The sequence below is a fragment of the Engraulis encrasicolus genome, chromosome 3 (genome assembly GCF_034702125.1).
Source record: "Engraulis encrasicolus isolate BLACKSEA-1 chromosome 3, IST_EnEncr_1.0, whole genome shotgun sequence".
Taxonomy (NCBI): Eukaryota; Metazoa; Chordata; class Actinopteri; order Clupeiformes; family Engraulidae; genus Engraulis; species Engraulis encrasicolus.
This window is the reverse complement of record NC_085859.1, coordinates 52,823,677-52,847,334: the sequence shown is the minus strand read 5'-3', so window position 1 is coordinate 52,847,334 and position 23,658 is coordinate 52,823,677. Positions and strand designations below refer to the sequence as shown.

At 43.4% G+C, this 23,658-nt stretch overlaps 2 protein-coding genes across 2 annotated transcripts in view; both read left to right on the top strand.

Moving 5' to 3' along the window:
* opn4xb (opsin 4xb) overlaps window positions 1-12,936 on the top strand; it is a 28,018-nt gene extending 15,082 nt beyond the window's left edge. Inside the window, exons 6-9 of the mRNA XM_063194219.1 lie at window positions 7,728-7,835; window positions 8,712-8,892; window positions 10,904-11,068; window positions 12,543-12,936. Coding sequence (XP_063050289.1) covers window positions 7,728-7,835; window positions 8,712-8,892; window positions 10,904-11,068; window positions 12,543-12,884 — 796 coding nt within the window. The 3' untranslated portion in view covers window positions 12,885-12,936. The remainder of the gene's footprint in view (window positions 1-7,727; window positions 7,836-8,711; window positions 8,893-10,903; window positions 11,069-12,542) is intronic.
* An 8,391-nt stretch (window positions 12,937-21,327) lies between these two features.
* Window positions 21,328-23,658, top strand: part of pdlim5a (PDZ and LIM domain 5a) — a 169,270-nt gene continuing 166,939 nt past the window's right edge. Inside the window, exon 1 of the mRNA XM_063195685.1 lies at window positions 21,328-21,460. The gene's annotated coding sequence lies outside the window, so the exon portion shown is untranslated. The remainder of the gene's footprint in view (window positions 21,461-23,658) is intronic.

Sequence of the window (23,658 nt, the reverse complement as noted above, 5' to 3'; positions counted from 1 at the left end):
TGGACCGGTAGCTCTCGTGTGGCCGTGGGAGGTGGTGCATTACACAGCTCGAACTCAGGTTGGGACAGTGGGGCCACCGGTGCATCAACGAGTGCAAGGTGGTGCAGAATGAGGCGGAGGAGAGGCGGCGGGGGTCGGGAGATGGTTCGAGCAGGGGAGGTACAGACGGATACGAGACGAGACCCAGGGAGAGAGAGGTAGCACCCCCCTCAACACACCCAGCTAGCCAATGCATTGTAGCTATGCGCCGCTTCGGCGTTTCGTAATTTCCTATCCCCTTCATTAGCTGAGACCAAATTGTCATGCTGACCTTATCAAATCAGTCATGAATATTTGTATCCATTTGATAAATGCCCATGCACTTGTCTTGTAATGTTGCGCCAGTATAGACATCTTCCATTTGCCTTGGCTTGAGCTGTCACGAGATGCTGCGTGTTGAAGTGAAGCTAGTCTCTGCCCTCTACCCAATTCCTACCCTGGCTGGCCAGGCAGATTAGCTACAACGCCTCTGCGTTTTTCCCATGTAGCCTGAAACTAAAGAATAAAGATGTCGTCCCTCCCCTCTCGCTCAAATCAGTCACAAATATGTATTGATTTATTTTCTTAAACTTTTTTGTATTGCTGCGCGAGCATAGGCCTATAGATCTTCTGTCTTTACGTGTCAGCTGTCTGTTAACTCTCCTTGGTCACAACCACCTGTGCTACTGCGTCTTGTATTACGTGTTAAACGGCGCAGCCCCACTTTCACTTTCTCAAATCCAACAAATATCTTGTTTTAGTCTATTGCTTGTCGTGTCTTTTGCAGCTATGGTTTTAAACTAAATGTATTTTTGCTATCTTTTCCTTCTGTAATGTCACGTCATTATCAAGACTATTATCCTGAGCTGCCTCTTTGCATAGATGGCTAAGAAAGAAACCGTCTTTCCGTGCTGTTTGTGAATCGCTTGGTAGATACGCGCTCCCTTTATTGTAATAGCTATGGAAGCTTAACTTTGTTGTTGGAGTGTGTCTGATATTTTACAGGTTCAGAGAAGTAGATGTGTGCACATCCCACCCGATGGGCCAGGTGCAGGACAATGAGAGTAAATCCAAGTGAAAAAGAGAAGTCCGCGACACCTCTTGTCTATTTCTTATTTAATCGAGCAACGTTTCGACCCTCAGGTCTTCATCAGGCAAAGTGTGAACATGGCATTGAGTGGGTCATTTTAAAACATTCTACAGTCAGCTGATCAGCCAAAGTCCACAGCTGATAGGCTGACAATCAGCTATGCTGGTAGTCCAACAGCAAATGGGTCAGCATATAAAGTCACAGCTGACTCTTCCACAGAAGTTAAACGCCACATAGTTCAAAGATGTAACAGGTTACACTCAGAAAAATAAAGTGATCATGATATTTGAAAACGAAAATGAAAATAAACAACAAAAAAGAAAGAAGAGAAACAACAAAAAAGAATGGAGAAGCACAAGACATTGCATATTAAAAACACCCAGTGAGTCACCTATCACATTGATCATATTTACATAGTTCAGTGGAACAACTTTTGGGCACCTGCGTCCACAAACCAATACCCACAAGTTGGTGGTGTATGTGTGTGTATGTGTGTGTGTGTGTGTGGGGGGGGGGGGGGCGGGGTGGTATGGGGGTATGACAATAATTACAAGAGTTACAAGAATGGCTTGATGTCAATCTCTTCGTTAAGACCATTAGTAGACATTGTGTTCAAATAGTGGATCCAAAACGTCTCACGTTGGAGTAATCTTTTTCCTCTGTCACCGCCTCTTGGTGACCTATCCACACGTTCCACGCCTATATATCTGAGCGCACTTACGTTATGACCGGCACTTTTGAAGTGGGCGGCTACAGGGCTTTTTTCATCGCCGGTCCTGAATGTGCTACGGTGTTCACTGATTCGAGTGCGCAGTTCCCGTGTTGTCTTGCCCACATATGCCAAGCCACAGGGGCAGCGTATTAAATAAACAACATGGGTGGTGCTGCAGGTGATTGCACCTCGGATAGGCAAAGACTTGCCTGTATGTGGATGGCTGAAATGTTTACATTTGTGTGTAAAAGAACACTGGGCGCAGCCTCCACATTTGTAATTGCCATCGGGTAGGCTGAGAAGGGGTTTTGTGGGCGGGGGACAAGTGTCGCTCCGAACTAGGCAATCCTTCAAATTTGGGGCCCGTTTAAAAACAAATTGGGGCGCGGTGGTGAAAACATTTTGCAGTCTTGGGTCGGTCTGAACAATGTGCCAATGTTTGTGTATCACCTTTTTGAACTCATGCGCAAGTGGGGAATATCTGACGCAGCACCTAGTGGAAGGTTTTGTATTGCCACTGGTGCGTTGTTTTGGCTTGATGCATTCTTCTTGCGTTGTGTGATCAAATCTCGTCATGGCTGCGTCTACCCATGTGTGCTTATAGCCTCTGTTGAGGAATCTTTTGGCCATGTCAGAAGATTGTGCAGAATAAGTGGAGGCGTCACTACAAATTCTGCGCACGCGATGGAATTGGCTAATGGGGAGACTTTTTATCAATTGCTTGGGGTGATATTTTACAGGGCCTTCATGAGTTAAATTTTCATGTGGTGTTCACGGATAGGCTTTTGTATCCATGCAAACACGTTTTGTTCTGGAAAGCATTTAATCATTGGGATGGATGTTTCAATATCTTCATGGTTGAGGCGACGCAGTTTGGACGCTCCAAGGCGTAGGCTATTGTACGTAACGTCATCAACCTCTGTTGGAAGCCTAAGCAATGAGCGGTCACTTGGTTTTGTTGTGGTGTGTTGCCATTTAGTAAGCTCACTGACAGTATCTGTGGACTGGAGCAATTTGAAGCTGAAACATTTACATTTTATTATTATTATATCCCCGAAACGCGGAGCGCCGCCGCCGCGTAAGGTCTTTCGTGTTAACGCGATAACTTTTGAACGGATGTTTGGATTTGTCCCAGATTTTTTGGGTGAATGCTCTAGGGCAGGTTCATGAACTGATTCGAATTTGGAGGTCAACACTTTCAAGATGGCTGAATTCAAGATGGCCGAATTTTTGTTTGGTCCATAACTTCTGACCGGGTGGATGGATTTGTCCCAGATTTGGTGTGTGAATGCTCTAGGGTAGGTTCATGAATTGATTCGGGTTTGGAGGTCAACGCTTTCAAGATGGCTGAATTCAAGATGGCCGAATTATTGTTTGGCCCATAACTACTGACCGGGTTGATGGATTTGTCCCAGATTTTGTGTGTGAATGCTCTAGGGTAGGTTCATGAACTGATTCGAGTTTGGAAGACAACACTTTCAAAATGGCGGAATTTTCATTTGGCCCATAACTTCTGACTGGGTGGATTGATTTGCCCGGTAACACCTTATTTTAATGGTTCACCATTTCAGTGAATCTACCATATTAGGTACAGTGTAATAACCAATGTAACAATATTTAATACCATGTAATACTAGTGTAATACCAGTGTAACAATATGCAATATCAGGTACAGTGTAATAACGAGTGTAACAGTATGCAATACCATGTAATATAGTGTAATACCAGTGTAACAATATGCAATACCATGTAATACCACTTACGCACAAACACATGATGTAAGTAAAAAAATGGCGGTGTTACACTGGTATTACATTGTATTAAATATTGTTACACTGGTTATTACACTGTACCTAATGTGGTATATCCACTGAACCATTAAAACAGTATTACCATTTGCCCCATTTTTTGCTTCATTTTCACAATAGCCGTTTGGTTTTAAGCCTATGCACGTCATGTCACGTCTGTATGTATCATACACGTTTACGAAATGGTGGACGGGAGTGGTAGGAATGATGGGGGACTGGAAGCGTCACGTTTCGGGGATATACCTTAAGCAGTCGAAGGCGACTGCACAGGCAGTCTAGTTGTATATGGTGTCCATTTTGCAGTGTGTGTGTCTGTGTGTGTGTGTCTGTGTGTGTGTGTGTGTTTGTGTGTGTGTGTGTGTGTGTCTGTGTGTGTGTGTGTGTGTGTGTGTGTGTGTGTGTGTGTGTGTGTGTGTGTGTGTGTGTGTGTGTGTGTGTGTGTGTGTGTGTGTGTGTGTGTGTGTGTGTGTGTGTGTGAGTGAAATATTGCTTTGCTTAACAAGGTGTTTGTGTCTGTGGGACCTGTTTTCAGTTTTTGCTTAAGGGAAATGGTATGAATACTTTTATATATTGCGATTCACTGGCCAGGAAAATAATCAGGAAAATAGAGTTAGTTGTCCACCTCTCTATCTCCTACCCTCAAACATAGGCCTACTCAGAACTTCACATGCAGGATGAAGGGAACATGAGGGTACACTGCAACCATCTCCCTAAGAAGATTATTGTGAGTAGTGATGAAGCATTTTTTTCGTGTGAGCTTTTTAATGTAGGCTATATTATATACGATGTCATAAATACCGATAGGCGCCGCATCGGTGTCGGGCCCTCAGGCGTCAAAAAGTGCCCGGGCCCTTTTCAGATCCCAGTCCAGCCCTGCTCACAGTGGTGACAGAACTAAAAAAAGGCTATATCCCTAGTTATCCAAATCATGCAATGATCTGTTGAAACTTTGGGTATTTCGTTTGTCTTTCCAATGTGACTAGATGGCGCACAGCGCTAAAGTTGAAACTCTGGACTTAAGGCTTTGTCACACAAGATTGCATGACCACTGTGAGAGGCAGTTAACATTCTTCAGTATCAACATTCAGTATCTCTAGACTTCTACTTGAGTTTTACGTGTAAGTTACAGTGGTTACAATGCCATGACATCTGAAATCTACCATGAAAGCAAAAGAGTTTCCTTAGTGGTAGATTTCTGCAAAAGCATTTACATAGGCCTGCATATTTCTTTGTTGAACATTACTGGAACCTTTTTCTTGATCCCTTGTCTATTTTATTTGAATAGATTTGATCATTTGAAAGCATTTCAAGCAATCTATGTCTATCAAATCTAAATGTTCTTTGGATAACTTTCTCATTATGTTTGGGAGTTGGTATTGGGATCAAATCCAGTATCACTATAAAGAATGTGGATGGGTGGGTGGCTGGGTGGCTGGGTGTGTGGCTCTGTGGGCTAATGTGCCATACCATAATGCAGGGGATGGCTTTGACTCCGGCCAGAGATTGTTTCCTGATCCCTCCCCAGCTCTCTTTCCCCACTGTTTCCTGTCTGTCTCATTGTCCTGTCTGATTAATTAAGGTGCAAAAGCCCAAACAATAAATTGCCAAAAAAGAATGTGGTTGAATATCAATCAATGCTTCCCTGCATCTTTATGCCATTACTGAAATGCCCTTGGACAAAGGAATCCATATTGTAGTGCTCTGGGACTGTCCCTGTGACTGAGAGGACCATCCTGGGACTTGTATTACTATTTGGCAAAATGCTGCACTTTGTAAGAACTTGAAAAGTTGATTTTGCTGCTACATTTGGGTACACCCTCATGTGACCACCCACATTTGATTTTAAAGGTAATAATCGGGGATATGATAGCAACCTAATACTCAACTAGATTGCATTCTCACAGAAAATGCTGGAAGCGGGCTTGCCTTTTGGGGCAGAGATGAGCAGTTTTATTTTTGATATCTCTATCCCTAAATTAAAAACAAAGTACTATTGAGAAAACAAAGCTAAAAGAAATGTTGGAAAAAATCCATCCACCCAGTCAGAAGTTATGGGCCAAACAATTCAGCCATCTTGGATTCAGCCATCTTGAAAGTGTTGTATAATTTTGAAAATCAACATGGGTCCGAGTGGGATTCGAACTCACAACCTCCATATCTGTAATCCAGCACCTTTGCCATTGATACTAAATGACATACATGGCATTTTAAGTTGGCTAAGGAACACTGCATATGATATAATTTTGAAAATCAACATGGGTCCGAGTGGGATTCGAACTCACAACCTCCATATCTGTAATCCAGCACCTTTGCCATTGATACTAAATGACATACATGGTATTTTAAGTTGGCTAAGGAACACTGCATATGATATAATTTTGAAAATCAACATGGGTCCGAGTGGGATTCAAACTTCCAACCTCCATATCTCTAATCCAGCACCTCCACCATTGAGCCAAGCAGCTGGCTGTCATACACATTCCAGCAAGACAATATCACATTGCATTGAAGAGCTGAACAATAGACTTCTAGAACTGTAGTTGCAGGTGCTCGTTAAGAATAGAATGTTGAGAGAAAGTGACAGTTGAGATGGAACCCTTTATTGGCAGCACCTGTTCTGATTGACTGTATGGCAGTTAGTATGGTGCTCTAAGGCAGAGGGCAGAATCTAAAACAGTTTCTAGGTCTTTAGCTTGCTGTTGTTAAAAAACTAAAAAGAATTGGCACATGTCCTGTGCACAGATTGAAGTCATGAATTTGATCTTTCTAACAGTCTTTGAATGAAGTTTATAGGTTAAACGGTTCAGTCACAAATGGACCTCTTGTGGAACATGTGCTGACCTCTTCAAAAAGGCACTTCAAGAGCCAATGGAAAAAGCCATTGGGCCAGCCCTGCCGTTTTTACACACCTGCCATTTAAAAAGTAATGGAAGTTGGGACATGAAACTTTCACAGTTTGGAGACATCTCATAGAGCTTGCTAACAACGCGTCAACTAAACTTCTAGGTGAAAGTGTTGATGTTTTATGACCGAAGCCTCCTACACTCTGATCTGTAGAGTGGCGGAACCTTGGTTCATGAAGGTTCTACCATTGTTTTCTATCGGGACCCAAGTTTGCACAAAATCGACAAAAACTGAAAAACGACAAGAGACACGGACACGCTATATCAAAACAGATGAACTACAAGCCGAGCCGGTCGTTTTAGTGTTTGAAGGGTGTCTCTATCTCGAACGGCCTAGGAGGAGATCCATTTTCTATTTTATTGCCCTGCACAAGAAAGCAACAAAGCAAGCAAGCAAGCATAATAAACGTACTTAGAGATTACTAGAATCGGGCCTTGCTCTGCAAGCCCGCTTAATAATAAACTGTACTTAGGTATTTCTAGAATTGGGACTTGGTCTGCAAGCCTGCTTAATGATAATAAACTGTACTTAGGGATTCTAGAATCGGGCCTTGCTCTGCAAGCCCGCTTAATAAACTGTACTTAGGGATTTCTAGAATCGGGCCTTGCTCTGCAAGCCCGCTTAACTAGGCCTATATAGCACTTTTACTGTACTGAAGGCTGTCGGAAACACTTTATTTTAGGGATACATCTATTAGCACTAATACATACAATGTTCCTGTATAAGTAACTTGTAAGGCATGTACAAAGCAAAATCAAACATTTGCTAGGCATGTATTCGCAAATGTCTTGTTCATGCACAATAAGGGATTTATTACCAATTTAACCTTAGTAAGGACCTAGTAGGCCTTGGCATTTGCTTAGTACATGCCTTACAAGTTACTTATGCAGGCATTAACATTGTATGTATTAGTGCTAATAGATGTATCCCTAAAATAAAGTGTTACCAAGATGTCTTACACAGAGCCTTTGCAGTGAACTGGAGCCTTATTTCTCTCTCAGCCATTTTGGCATTCCTTTACCTGTGGCATCTGGTGCCTTCACATCCTCATGGGGTCATCAGGGCGCATTTTCTTACAGAGAGTAGGATGCTGGTGGGAAAAAGTAACTGTTTGAATTTGGTTGGTTGGTGAATTAAATTTGGTAGGATAGACTGGTAGATTCTGTCTCAACGTGTTCTTCTCTCATCCTCTCAGGTATTCCCATCTTCTTGGTCCATACTCCAAAACGATACCTGCAGTTATCGCAAAATCATCCACAATTTACAACCCATTCATCTACGCGATTATACACACAAAATACAGGTGAGGAGACCCATTACAAAAAACTATGCCTACTGGTTACATCAGTAGTCGTCATCTAACTCTCATTGAAAACCAAATAGACTAGGGGAATACTGCCATTGTTCCAGGTCAGAGATGTCAAACTGAAGCCAGGGGGCCAAATCTGGCCTACAGGGTGATTTTATTTGGCCTGCCAGATCATTTCAAATGTTTTACAGTTGGCCCAAATGAACCATGACTTGAGTATCAAATTTGGTATGTCACAGGAACATGAGAGGGTCTGGGCCAGTGTAAGAGTGTTACGACGATGCAGGCACACTTGAGCCACCATATATGTGTGTTTGTGAAATTTGCGTTCTAGTATTAAGTGTGTGCACAATTTAACTTCCCCCCTATTTTTTTGTTATGAAATACTAAGTCTGGCCGATGACGTCCTAGATTTAGATGTTGTCCCCTTGTGATTATCAGTTTGAAACCCCTGATCCAGGTCATGATGTCATGGTTATGGTTGTCGGCAACTGGCAACCTGAAACTTCAATCTCCAAAAAGAAGACCAGTTACAAAGAATTGAACTCCTTTGGGACAATAAGCCTACTTTGTATTTAATGTTTTTAGGAAATGAAAATACTTTTTGGAAGAGTTGTTTACTTTTGGGAGGAGAGATTAGTTAAGGTTGTTCATTTTTAAAAACAGTGTATTTCCAGAATTGATGTAACATATTACCAGTCATCATAGACACCTTTGACTGCAAAAGCTTCTCTGGTCAGACCAATATTAATTTAAAAAGATCCAATTTGAGGGAATAAGCAGCATGCTGTAGGCTAAATTCTGAAAATAACCTGCTAAAATTTTCACTCCTTTAAATATCTAGCTTGAAATCTCTCTCTCTTTATTCAGGAACACGTTAGCTGAGAAGGTCCCCTGCCTGGCCTGCCTCCGGAAGAGACATAAGGACTGCTTGTCCACTACCAACAGCGAGACCTATGCCAACGACGGCGGCTTCAGTAGGCAGTCATCCATGAGCAAGAAGAAACTCTTCGCCGTCACCATGACGACAGCCACCCCCAGCAACGATGTGGTACTGTACAACAGTATGTTTGTCCCTACAGTGTTAAACTAGTGCTCAGTGCCATTTACTAAGCTGGCACTCAGGTCCAAATGCCTCCTTTTTAAAATGCTTTAAAAGTCACTCCCCAGAATGTTAATAGACCAACAACTATACATAAAAGGTCTACGATGCATTCATTGAGTATGCCAAGTAGGCCTATTTGTAATTATTTATCCATGAATTTAACAGTAGCCCTTTGGCTTTAATGCTTGAGCCCTATTCCAGTGCCAACAACTGCATAATCATGCGGTCACAATTATATGTAAATAGCTCTGCATGCTAACTTGATGAAATACTCGTAGTATATTTTCGAAGTAGGCCTATATATCTTTTAGTTTATTAATGCATTATAAGGCTTTGTGAAGGTCTTCATAGGATCATATGAAGTCCATCTTCAATGCAAAACAATTAACAAAGACTTACATCAAAATGTTTTCGGTCTGATTCAGCAGACCAGAATTGATGTGACATTGATGTAAAATGCCTTTTAAGACCGGTCATGATTCGTAGAGTAAGAAAAGTCTTATTGGATTATTTTGCTGCGGTTGTTAATGTGGTGTCTACTGAGGACATCACAAGTTAAGGTTAGAGTTCTTATACGTAAGAGGACTATCTGTGATGCTGCTGCGGCAAGTAAACAAGCTTGAGTCCCTCATTATTATCTCAAGGGCTCACTGTGTGTGTGTGTGTGTGTGTGTGTGTGTGTGTGTGTGTGTGTGTGTGTGTGTGTGTGAGTGTGTGTGTGCGTGTGTGTGAGTGTGTGTGTGTGTGTGTGTGTGTGTGTGTGTGTGTGTGTGTGTGTGTGTGTGTGTGTGTGCACGTGTGTGTGTGTGTGTGTGCACGTGTGTGAGTGCATGAGTGTGTGTGCGTGTGTGCGTGCATGAGAGAGCGAGAGAGAGAGAGAGAGAGAGAGAGAGAGAGAGAGAGAGAGAGAGAGAGAGAGAGAGTGTGAGAGAGTGCACGTGTGTGTGTGTGTGTGTGTGTGTGTGTGTGTGTGTGTGTGTGTGTGTGTGTGTGTGTGTGTGTGTGTGTGTGTGTGTGTGTGTGTGTGTGTGTGTGTGTTTGTACTCTTGAGAGGCTATTATGAACTGACTAAACTCTAACTCTGATTCTTTTGGTTTATGTCTACATTACATCCCATTGTCTTGAATGTGATAACTGTATAAAACAGAATCTTGCAGCTATATGAAGACCCTGTGTACTTGTGTTAATACTATGTAAACAGCCATAGACAGTTTGCTTACACTTCAGTTTACTGCAATATTCAAAAACATTGACACGTAAGTTTGACATTTGCACAGCGATACAACAACATAGCCTATGTAATGGAATATTGACCACTGTGCAGAAAAAATAGCTACTCTCTTTTCAATTCAATTTATCGATTCAAACCACTGATTCAAATCAAATGCCCCCGAGCAATTTTATTTTTTAATTTCATTTCATTTTAGTTCTCCAGGGTAGTCAGGTTGAGGCTATTACCTCAAGTGAGCCATGCACAAGAGATCAGCAATAGGCCAAAGACGTCAGAAATAGGCTAAAGAGGCTAATGGTCTTGGAGTCTAGATTGGTCAAGGGGGGGTAGCATACAGTACATACACTTGTCTACCTGCTAATTTATTTTATATATTTTTAGGGGCTTTTTATGCCTTTGTTGACAGGATAGTGTGAGATGCTGACAGGAAATGAGTGGGTGAGAGAGATGGGGGAGGATTGGGAAATGACCCCGTCCGGACTCGAACCGGGGTCCCTATGGGCATGCTTAGCGCGCTGCGCCACAGCGCCCCCATCTACCTGCTAAATTAGGGATTGGAACACGGGTATGGTTGGCCTGTGGGTTGGGACCCCTACCCCCCTCATTAGCATATTTCTCACCATCATATCTAGATCCGTGCCGTGCTCTGTGCCAGTGCTTTGTAGGGCCAGCAGCCCAGACCCACCATAGCCATAATCCATACTTGTTTTCATTTGTTTCCCTCAGGTTCACATGGTGCAGGCCCCGAAGATGTGTGACGTGGAGATGGATGTGATGTCGCGTAAAGCGGACTCCTTCAGGAGCTCTTCCTCATTCCCCTTACTGCAGGAGAGCACCAGCAGAGGAGCCAGGTGGCACAAGACCACACACCACAAGGCCACCGACAATCGAGTGAGTAAAAGAGCGAATCAGTGAATGAGTGGAGTGCATGCATGTCTAAGTGAGTGAGTGAGTGAGTGAGTGAGTGAGGGAGGGAGTGCATAAATGAATAAGTGAATGAGTGTGTGATTGACTGCATAAAAGCAATATCCCAGGTTACCCCCCCCACACACACACACATACTGTACACACACACACAGTACAGTAGGACTATGCACAGAACAGTACAGGCAAAGAACTCTAATTTCACCACATGTTATACTTTGAAAGCATTTATCTGCAAATGACAAATAACAACAAAACCCTTATAATAGACAAAAAATCACTGTAGTAATACAGGTAGTTTGGCATAAAAGACACCTGACTGTAAAATTCTATACATTACTGTACGGTCTCCCCTCACTCTGTATCCCCTTAATGCATGTCACTCGACCAGTGGACCACCGTAATAGTCACTGAAACAAGTCCGACAGGCAGACAAAGATGTCGATGCCAGGGTTGGGGAACGTTTTTTATTCAAGGGGCCACTTCAAATTCCTCCAAGGGCCGTAAAAGTTCTCAGAGGGCCGTACTATGAACACAAACCAGGATTTCTCCTTACCATGGAGGTAGTATAAGAACTGGAGAGAGTGAATAAGTCCCACCTCCAGTCATTTCAATGGGAAATGTTAGGCTAGTGAATTCAGCCAAAATTGAACGTTTTTACAGCTTCCAAAATAGTTATTTCCGCTGACAGTTTACTCAGCCAATTACGTGCCACGTTACGGATTGACTTACGGTCGACCAGAAAGCTATATTGAAGACGGGCATTGGATGCATGGAGGTGCCCAACCACAGACCTGTAAAGATCTGTGCGCCCAACACAAAACTTACGTACCCACCAATCATCATTGAGCGAAGTGGATGTCGGAAATGTGAAAATGGCGAATTGCTAATCAGCGAAGCTAACCAGCCAAATCCTGCCCCCCTGCTCCCTACACTTTAGGCCTATGTTGAAGGCAGTCTCCTTAAGACCCCACCTTCTCTAGGTCCCCTGAATATAACATAATTGTAATGTAAATGTTATTTCTAAGATTCCTTTACAATATGTCATATTTCATGTGAAGATGCATAACATTGAAATTGTATTGGGGCCCGGATAAAATGGCCTCAAGGGCCGCAAGCCCTCGAGACATAGGTTCCCCACCCCTGGTCAATGCAGAGGGGCCTTAACTCTGCCGCCTTGTGGACAAAGGAGGGAATTACAATTTAAAGAATGCGATTCAGACGGACAGACAGACAGACAGACAGACCGACAGACCGACGGACAGACATACCCTCTTATAGAGATGCTAAGACGCATCTAAAAACATAGTACTACGCCACTATGACAGTGCACAGGGCCTTTAATAATTCATTGGTCATTGCCATTCTGGTAACAGCTAATTTATAACAGAGGCCGTGTCTTACAGGTTCAAACTAAATGCGTTGTTTTCTTTCCCTGCAGCCCACCAGCATCCCAGTATCCATGAGTCTGTGTGAGGATGACCTGGTGACGGGATCGCTGCACACGGCCTCCGTCCCGCTGCTCGTCTCCTCCGGGGACCCGCTCGTGTCGCACCTGACCTCGGCCTCGGGCGGCAGCACCACACACATCGTCTCCTCATATGCCAGCCACAGCCACAGGGACAGGGACAGCTACAGGGACAGCTACAGGGGCAACCTGGAGACAGTGTGCTTCACCACCAGGTCCTGCTACGGCGTCCCGCGCATTATCATCAGCCCCACCTCGGAGAACAGTCTGACGGAAGAGGCGCTGTACTTGGACAATAAACCGGGGAGGCGATGAGGGATGAAGTGGACTGATGCTGATGGCCTCTATCAGAGACAGCGTAACCAGTCCAGGAAACGTTTTTGCGAGTTTATGTGCAGAGTTTTTCCTATCCAGAGCAGGGCTGCTGACCGCTTTGGCTGGGCCCAGGACAAAGTCATCTGAAAGCCCCACCCCCCATCCAATACATAGCCTACAATGTAATGAGAACCCAATTCTGGGTGCCCTCTGTTCCTGGGCCCAGGACAACGGTCCCCTTTGTCCCTACTCTTTGCTTCCCTGCCCCGAGCCCTATTTTTTTGGATACTCCATATTTAGGTGTACCTGTATTGTAGGTTACTCATTTGGACAATTGTGAAACGGTGAGGGAAAATTGGACTGGTGCTGGTGGACAGGGCTTCAGTTTTGACAGTTTTGACCTGGCCCGGCACAAAGCCATTTGAAAGGCCCTCCCATGCAATGCATACAATAGGTATGTATACATGGGCACTTCTGATCCGATTAGAATAGGGATATTTTTCTACTCCGATCAGGAATTCCCTTGTATACGGCCCGATCGGACTAGATTTCTTTGATCGGATCAGAATTCTAATCGGACTAGAAGAGGTGGTGTAGTCCGATCAGATGGTCCATGTATACACTCTATTCCACTTGGTTGTTTGTGACGCAATCGTGTCACATATTTTAACAAATGAAGCTCTGGTTATCCTAACATTTTAACGCCATATTGGTCGCTCAATTCCTGCAGAACAACTCTCTCCCACCAACCCTGGCTTCGTACTCTCATCCACAGACTTCTTTCTTGTTTGTGAGGTGTTTTAAGTGAACTGGTGACAACAGCGCGTCGGAGTGCCGCTGTTACACACTTGCACATAAGCGCAAGATTAAGTACAGCAGTGTCGCTTCCCGCTGCACTTTCAGAAAGACTAAAATTATAGGTATTAAATAAAGCAAGCGATACTTTTCATGTTTATCCCAGTTTCAACCCGGCCTGTTGCTAACCACTCTCCCTGGTAACCGCGCGCGGCAGGTATTCGAACGTTCGAGGTCAATGTAATGTATACACTTCATTCCGATCAGACTAATCGGGTCAGATCTATTCCGATCTGCGAAAAAAGCGCCATATATACACAGCTAATGTAATGAGGACCAAGTTCTGGAACCCCTCTTCCCCTGGACCCAGGACAGCTGACCCCTTTGCACCCACCCCCATGCCCCATCCCCCTTACCCCCGAAGGGATTTCCCTGGCGATGAGTCGTGGAAGCTGGACAGATGCTGGAGGTTCAGAGTCCACATACAATGTGTGAGATGCGCCTGGGGGTCCAAGAGGACTTTCAATTAAAAAAACATGCTGTAGCACACTCAGAGCTTACAAATGCATAAAAGATTTAAATGAGATGGATGCTAAAACATCTGTCTAATAAATAATTGTGCATTTTATATGTTCTGAGTGTATGACAACATTTGGTTTGGTTAAATGTCCTGATGGATCAGGGGTGCGTTTCTCGAAAGCATAGTTGTTAGCCAGTTATCAACTTCGGTAGTTGCCAATGGGAAATTGCATTGCAAACAACAAAGTAGCTAATATAGTTAGCAACTGCGGTTTCGAGAAATGCATGCCAGAACAGTTCCACAAAACTGTATTAAGTTAATGTGGAGACCTTTCCTATCCTAAGTCCTAATTTTTTGGGTACACACCACACATTTGTATGTACAAGATGATGCACAAATGTTGATAAAAGGATTTTATATATATTTTTTAGTTTGCATTGTTACAAGCAACAAATGATGCGAAAAATGGACAAGGACATTTGAAGAGCAGCTTCGTAAAAGTGATCAATAACATTCTCCCATTCTTGCTTAATGGTCAGTTATTTTTCCCATAAACAAATAAAGAAAACAGCACAACAAGAAAAAGCTATCATTACTATCTGAGCAATTTATTTCTGTCTATACATTTTAAATGAATAAACTTGTTCAAGCCTCGCCAGATACTTCTGGCCAACAACCAGGCAATTTAGAGTAGAGTAGAGTAGAGTAGAGTACAGTAACTTTATTGATCCCCAGGGGAAATTCAGGAATTTAGGGGAAGGCAACACGTGCACCCATCAATACCCATCCTCCCAACCTCCACAATATGGTAAAAAACCACAGAATGTGTCAATGGCTAAACCAACATTCTTGTTTTGAGAACACAACAAAAATTAAGCATATATTTTGCTTTGAAAGTACTGTAGACTTTGTGCACATTTTCAGATGCTGAACGTAAATGACCAGGGGTTATTTTTGCTAAAAAAAAAAAAAAAAGACATACGCAGTCCTAATTAAATCTCGGTTTTCTTTTTCTTTCAGTTAATTTACTCATGCTGGCAGGAGATTACATTTTGACCCCTGCAGCCTTCCTCAGATTCACTAACATTTCATGTTTGTTCTTTGGGTAAAAAACACATGTTGTGGAGCACAAAATGTACAATGTGCAGACATATTTCACCTATGTCTCCAAACCAAACAGCAAGATGCTCCAAGAAGCTGCAACCTGCTTCTCTTCGTCAAAGAGTACCTTGAGGTGGTCAACTCACATTCAGCCCAAGAAATGCCCTCCTGACGCATGGCACCGAGGAGCACGGCAGGGCAGAGCAGAGCAGAGCGTGGGGCTGGCTGGCACACGGTAGAACACTGTCAAGTCTATTTAGCGTCATATGACATGTCCACAAACCGAGTGGGATGAAAAAGTCATAGTGGCTTTTTGTGTTTAGGGATTTTACGAAGGGAGAGAATCAGACTGGAGCAGACGCTCAGTATCTCGGCTCAAAACACCTTTATCTTCTCCTCTATGTGACCTTCCTGAAATGCATCTCTTGCAGGTTGGTGTGTATGGTGCTACTACCATGTCCACATTACTGCACCGACCATTTTCCTGTGTTATTTCCACACTTGGAGAGAATTAGTAACTACAAGGGTGTTACATTTCACCCTCTAAGTGTTAAATTAACTCAATTTAGCCAGAGGCACCTTCAAAAAACACCTGCTGAATGCCTAAGCTCTTTTTGGGTAAGCATATAAAAACATGAAATAAGTTGCATTTAAAAGCTAGAACCATCTTGCATTAGAATGAGTTCATTCCGCTCCAACAAACCCACATTTTTATTTAAAAAGCTCAAATCTCAAGAGCCTGAATGCAGCGTATATGTCGCTCCAGGTGCCAAAGGTCAAACATATACAGTAGGCAGCGCCATCAGGCTAAAGTGGGTTGACACTGCAAACTTTCCTCTGGAGGAGGGAGGTGTGAATCTATAGCCTGGTCAATGGCCTCATCTGGCTCGTCTCAAGAATCCTGACTGATACTTCCACTTACTGTGAGCTGCTGCCCTCTGTATGTGAAAATCTGGTCTGTGCTTTATGAAAGAATTTGAGATGCATTCTGAGTGCATTCTGCTTGGCTGAGCTCAGGGATGTACTTGGGACAAAAAAAAGAGACTGGGCATTTTCGGCTAGGATCAGCTCACCAGGCATTACGTAAGAGACAATGAAGCCTGTGGCAAAAATGTTAGTAATACAATATGAGCTACCACAACACCCCAAAGGCCGTTTTTACATCTGACTCTTTCAGAGAGTCCTGCTGTAGCAGCATGATGGCTGATTCCTTTGAGGATAGGGTCCGTCCAAAAACCTCAATAGACCACCGGGCAAATGCCCTGTATGCCACATGACCAATCCAGCTATGGCTGAGCTGCAAGTGTGTGAGTGGTTCCATTTTACTGTATTGTACTGTATCACTTCCTGATGGGTGATCAAATGCTGGTGCTACAGAGGGATTTCAAATGACAGATGCCTCACTGTTGTAAAAATGACATCATATTTAATTCTACAAAGATAAACCATCACCACTGTTTTACTTTTACAACCAACATTTATATAACTAGTCAGTTTGTCCTTTCCTTCAAATTTTGAAACAGCATTGGTAGATTGTGCAAATAGGTTCGATTAGGCTACCTGGCATAGAACACGTGGATCCCTCACCAAAGCACCCAGTTTATTTTGGGCACATTGGATTGCCATGGATTGGATTGGATTTGGATTTGGACAGGATTTGGATTTGGGATGTCAAAATGTCAAAACACAAAACACATCATCATCAGTCTCCCGCATGTAAAAGGTTGAGAAAGGTTATTAGGGCCTCTCTGGGTTAAGCAAACAGCAGCTCGATTTTGGTGGCTTAGAGTCAGTCATTCATGTCGTTTATGGCACTTTGAGTTATGAAGGGACGTTACAGTGAAACAGTCCTGACAAGACAGCGGTCAGGTCAGAGGTGCGGTCATGAAAAAATGAATAAGAACATCATGAGAGCACGTCCAATGGCAAAAAAACAACATGATCTCCAAAAATTCCATGCTCCTGGACACGGATGTCAAGGACACAAAATCCGTGTCCAGGAGCACGGATTTTGCCAAAATTCCGTGTTCCCGGACACAGAATTATTTTCCATGATGCACACACAGAAGTGCTCTCGATACTCCCACAGCTCTATGTTTCCACAGTCTTGTGTTTTCTCAGGATTTTTCTAATTTCAAATATTTTTTATGACAGGTTAGGGTTAGGGATTGTTTTGGTCTGGGCACAGCTAGTAGCCTATTCTTTCATTCATTATATGAATTTGATAGCCTAGCAACCAATTGGAAAAGGTATTTCTCAAAAATATGTCTTTAATGTCAGGTTAAGGTTAGGGAATGTTTTGATCAGGGCACAACTTAAATTTCTATAGCATTATTTTGTTTAGGATTAGCATTTGGTACGTATTTTCCAATGATAGAGTTAACACAGTGCTGTGGTAATATAGAAAGCACTTCTGTGTGCCCATCACGGAAAACAATTCCGTGTCCAGGAGCACGGAATTTTGGCAAAATCCGTGCTCCTGGACACGGATTTCATGTCCGTAACATCCGTGTCCAGGAGCACGGAATTTTCTCAGGCGAAATTAACCCATTTTAGCCTGATGACTCGTATATGTCGTTTGACCTTTAGTGCCTGGAGGCACATATTCTGCATTCAGGCTCACACAATTTTAGCTTTTTTATTAAAAATCTTGGTATGTTATAGCTGAATGCAACTTATTTCACGTTTTTATGTGCATCATAGACTGAGATATTTAGGTTTTTATAGGCTGAGGGCAAATTTCTCAACAAGGGCTTAGGCGTTCAGCAGCCATTTTTTGCAGGTGCTTTAGGCGTCAATGGGTTAAATGAAACCAGTACATGAACACAAAGGTAGGCTAACTACATTTTGTCAAAACACACTCTATATGTCAATCTCATTATCTAACCTCCTGTCCTCGCCTTGTGCTTGTGGCCTTGTGTTTCACTGACACCCTGCCTCCGTGGAGAAAACATTTAAGTTTCCCCGCAGCCAGCCTAGACACAGCACCTTTTGGGGGACTTTTCCCCACTCGACACCCCAATAGCAAATAAGAAAATGACCTTTGAATTGTGCTTTTGCGAGATTTTGAATAAAACATCGATCGTCACTGACATTTTGCCTTGCTTCACACGGACACAAGCAGGAGAGGATGCAGATTAGATATTGAAATGCACCTTATACAACTTTTAGCACATTTTCTCCTCAGTGCTCCCCTAGTGTCTCTAAAGTTAACCCTTTAAAGCGCAAGTGACTATATTTGATCCCTTCCCATCGCTTCCACACAGCTACAAATGCTCCTGCCTTGCCTCTCTATAAGGGTGTACAACCAAGTGGGTTATATCAAATTAATCTGGAGGAATCAGGCTTTCACACAGATAGTGACATCATGACATTTGCATTCGACCAATCGATAGTGGCCTGGAGCCTGTCAAACGTATTTTTCCACTCGGAAGTTGAGATTTGTGTGCCCTATAAAGGGTTAATAAAAGTACCAGAGTAGGTTAATGTACACTGTTTTAGAACAGCATGTCCATATGCCTGAATGGTAGATTATGAATGAACACTCTAATGAAAGTGACACGTTTCACTTCCAGCCATTATTACTGGTGTTGAAAGGCATTATTCATTATGTCGGCTGGTTTTTGATGCACAGCTCATTACACGATTGGTATTACTCCTTCGGGCCAAAATGCCTCAATCTTTATCATGCCTACGGTATGTGATCCTCCTACTGTGTGTGTGTGTGTGTGTGTGTGTGTGTGTGTGTGTGTGTGTGTGTGTGTGTGTGTGTGTGTGTGTGTGTGTGTGTGTGTGTGTGTGTGTGTGTGTGTGTGTGTGTGTGTGTGTGTGTGTGAGAGAGAGAGAGAGCGAGCGCAAAGAGAGGGCCAAAGAAAGAAAGAAAGAAAGAAAAAAAGAAAGAAAGAAAGAAAGAAAGAAAGAAAGAAAGAAAGAAAGAAAGAAAGAAAGAATGGATGAAAGAGAAAAGAAAGAAACAGGAGAGACCTGTGTGGTGGCATGCAATTCAATTCAATGTTCCCCTGCGGCCTCCTGCCACTGTGTGCTGTGCAGTGGACTGACTGGCACATTCTCCATTCTGTTCCCCTGTGAGGAAGGGAAGGGAAGAGGATCGTCTTCAATCAGGAGAGAATGGCCCTTATATGGAGTATAAGCATGCTGCTGCTGCAGTGACTGGGGCTGGTGCCATCGAGTGAGAGAAGAAGTAATTGAATGCAGAAATGTTGACTGATCGCTTTTGGATGATGTGACTTTCTCACACATCGACTTGGACAGGCACACTAGACTAGCGAAATACTCAGACTCAGAGGTAGAAAGAGTACAGAAACATTACCTTCAAGTGAAAGAATCTTCACTCTGCCTAAATTCTACACAAGTAAAAGTAAAAAGTACTTAACTTAAAATGCGATTTAAGTAAATGTACTTTCTTACATTCAATTGGCTTTCCTCTCGAGAATTCAATGTTTCTTTTTATTGAATACCGTCCTCCATAACGTCTATCTCTTGCTTGGCGCTAGCCATCATCCGATACATTGATCATCCTTGTTGTATTGTTTTGCATGGCATTTTGTCTCTCAGTCTAGTTTTTGTACTCAGTACTCAGGCCAGTGTAATTGAGAGAACTTGGCTTAAAATGCAATGCAAATTAATTTTAAAAACTACTTAGAAAGTACAAAATACTCATAAAAGCTACTCAAGTGCAATACTTGAGTAAATTACATTAGTTAATTTCCACCCCTGAAAATTCTATAGGCCTATGTGATGGTGTGATTTGATTGTCTTTCTTCCAAATAGGCCAATAAATAAAATTTCTCACGTTTTTGATGTGACTGTTATGACGGTTGTAAATAGAATATAAAGGTATTTAGGAATATTTTGTTATTTTTTGCTTGCTGTGGTTATTAGCCACAAAAATGATTTGGATTTTTCATCCTGTGAATTCTGTGATTGAAATGATAGAACACAGGAGGAAAAGTAAAGTTAGCAATTGGCCACCAGAGGGTGCTAGAAACAACTTGAGTGTTTGACAGTGCGCTTCTGTCACCGGCTCCGAAAGACCCCAGTAATGATGTTGCATGTCACATTTGTGTCCTAATACACAAGTATTCATTTAAATATAGTATTTAAGGTAAATATTGCTTGAGAGATGAGTAATGGAGATCTACAGAAGTTAGAAAATATCTGAATCTCTGAATTTTGCAGTTATACTTTAATTTGAACTGTTTTTGTAAAACAAAAATCTCTAAACAAAAGACAAAAACAAAACAAAAAAAAGCAGAGGCTTATGACATTGCAGAGTTCAAAAGGTGAGATGATACTGGAAGGAATGACCTCAGTCTTGGAGACTTCTGCTGACAGGCACTGTGTGTGTGTGTGTGTGTGTGTGTGTGTGTGTGTGTGTGTGTGTGTGTGTGTGTGTGTGTGTGTGTGTGTGTGTGTGTGTGTGTGTGTGTGTGTGTGTGTGTGTGTGCGCGCACGCGTGTGTGTCACACTGAATACCTGAGGGGTGAAGTCAGGGAGAGTGGAGCTTGGGTCACTGTTTATCTCCATGAGGTGTTCCTCCCCGTGATACCTCCTCCCTGAAGACACACACACACACACACACACACACACACACACACACACACACACACACACACACACACACACACACACACACACACACACACACACACACACACACACACACAGTTTTTCCTGGACAGGACTTCATGTGGAAAGCTCCTTGTTGTTTGGCAATAATAACACAGGTGGTCAGTGTGTTCCAAGGGGAAAGCTATACAAAAATCACAACAAAACTGGGATCGTCAGACAACGTCACCTTCTCACTAAATCATCTTGAGATAAAACGCACTTGACATATGAAAGTCGAAATCCCATAAACATTAACAACGTTACTTTCCGCCACAGCCATATGGCTTGAAATGCATCCTTTTCTAAAGCATAAATTATCTTAATTGACGGCCTATAGTGTCTCAGGGGCACGGCCCTTCCACGTGACGTGGTGTATGGGGGTATATGTACCTCCCGGTGGCTAAACGCACCGCTTGAGCTAGATTGGTCCATGCGCGCAAGGCTCAGCTGCTCTCTCGCTCTCAGGGAACCGCGTTTCAGTGAACTCCTCTTGAATTTAACCCCCAACAACCGTCCAGCTCTTTTGGAGGTGAGTGTCTGTGAGAACGGTAATGTTGCATTACGTGTGGAGTGCATGAGGGAGATCGCTTCATTACGCAATAGCTTTGGCTAATGATAACGGGATTCAGGGAACAAGTGCGCTAACTGGTCCATACAGGACCCCCACACTGGAACGCTCCGTTAGCGACCGGACTATGTCTTATTTCATGGCAGAAAGAGTGTCAACCAGCAAATGAAGTTAATTGACATCGTAAAAATAATCCTTTCACTTTTTGAAACTCGTCGCTCTCATTGTTCTTTTCACTTGGGATACCCCGTCCAAAGGTGGTGGATGGGGATGACATTGTTTGATATTGACCGTATGGTATAAGGCAATGTGTGTGTCTATTGTTTCTTTCCACCGTGTACTTATAAATAGCCTACAGGAACCATTAGAAATATGCATGTAAATTGGCCGGATCGGTTGAGTTGAATACCTTGTCTGTTACTGTATCATCTAAACTTTTTGTCGCCACACGACATAAACTCAGAGTAATTGTGACTTGCTTGGTCTTCCTGTGGTATTTTATTATCATAGTTGTAAGAAGAAAAAGAACGTTTGGGTATCGCTGATGAATATTTTTCGCACATTTGACGCGGCTCTTTCCTTGAGCAACGGCGACTTTTACAAGTCTCATGTTTTTGACAAATTGTGTTTCACATGGTAATTGCTTCAAATGCATTTTGTTTGTGCTTGTTGACAGATGAGTTGACAGTAGTGTGGTTGATGTGCTGGGCGAGTGTGCGCGCAGGGGTGACTTCAAGTTTTGGATAGACTGAATCTGGAGAGAGAGAGAGAGAGAGAGAGAGAGAGAGAGAGAGAGAGAGAGAGAGAGAGAGAGAGAGAGAGAGAGAGAGAGAGAGAGAGAGAGAGCAGGTGGTGTAGCTAAAGGCAGAAAAACGAAACAGTGCTTCGGGCAATCTACAGTTTGACAGCTCCTAGATGCCTGTAGCTCGGCACGGGACCTCTGAAACACGCTCGCTATCTCGTGTTGAAAGCCGCCCTGTTCGCCATGAACCGTCACCACAACACAACCATGTCACACACTCTCGTGCGTCGGGGTGGGGGTGAGGGGGTGGAGGTGAGCAGAAGAGGTGGGGAAGCCCACATGGACATGCCCGCCTCGTCTCGCCTGTCCCGAACGATCAAGCCCCACCACCCGCGGGGAGGGATCTCTCTCTTCTCAGAGTTCGGCACGGCAGGCAGACCCCTCGGTTTATCTAATCCGTCTGCCGCCCGGTACAGTAAGTGGATGAGCGCCAGTAGGCAGCCAGCCCTTCAGTCCATCAGTCGGTGCCTTGGCTGCCCCAGGAATAACTCCGACCCCATGATACTGATCAGGGAAGCCGACAGGGGGGACAAAGGGGTCCCTTGTCCTGGGCCCAGGATAGGGGATAGGAGATAGGGGGCCCCCAGAAATGGGCCCTTATTACCAGGGTCGGCCCAAGCCTTTGTGGGGCCCTAAGCAAAATTTCACCTGGGGCCCCCTACACCACCACCTACTCACTATCAGATACTTAATAATCCTATAGGCCAAAATATGGATCCCTAAAGAATAAAGTTCGGAACCACTGCTATAGGCTACACAGTGTGTGTAACAAACTGTAGCCTACGCACTGTCATTAGGGCTACCATAATATGTTATAATGTGTTTAAAACATGTGTCATATGCATTACATTACATTCAGCAGACACTTTTATCCAAAGCAACTTACAGAGAGGGCATACAAGCAAGTACAAAGTGTGGGGCCAATGCAGAGTATAGCAGTACACCTGTATACAAGAAGCCTAATGTAGAACAGACAGAGATCAGTAAATTGTGGAGGGCCTGAGTATTTAAGAAAAAAATTACAACCAGTAAAACCAGAGGAGAATTCATTTCTCCCTGGAACTTCACTTGGGGCCCCTGGTGCCTTGGGGGCCCTAAGCCACCGCATAGTTCGCTTATGCCTTCGGCCGGCCCTGCTTATTACATTGGCCCGGCCAAAGCTGTCAGCTGCTCTCATTCTAAGGAGGATACATCTTTCTGCAGCTAATTTCTCTCTCTCTCTCTCTCTCTCTCTCTCTCTCTCTCTCTCTCTCTCTCTCTCTCTCTCTCTCTCTCTCTCTCTCTCTCTCTCTCTCTCTCTCTCTCTCTCTCTCTCTCTCCGCTCCTAGGGCTCTGCCATCACACTGTGTAAACAATG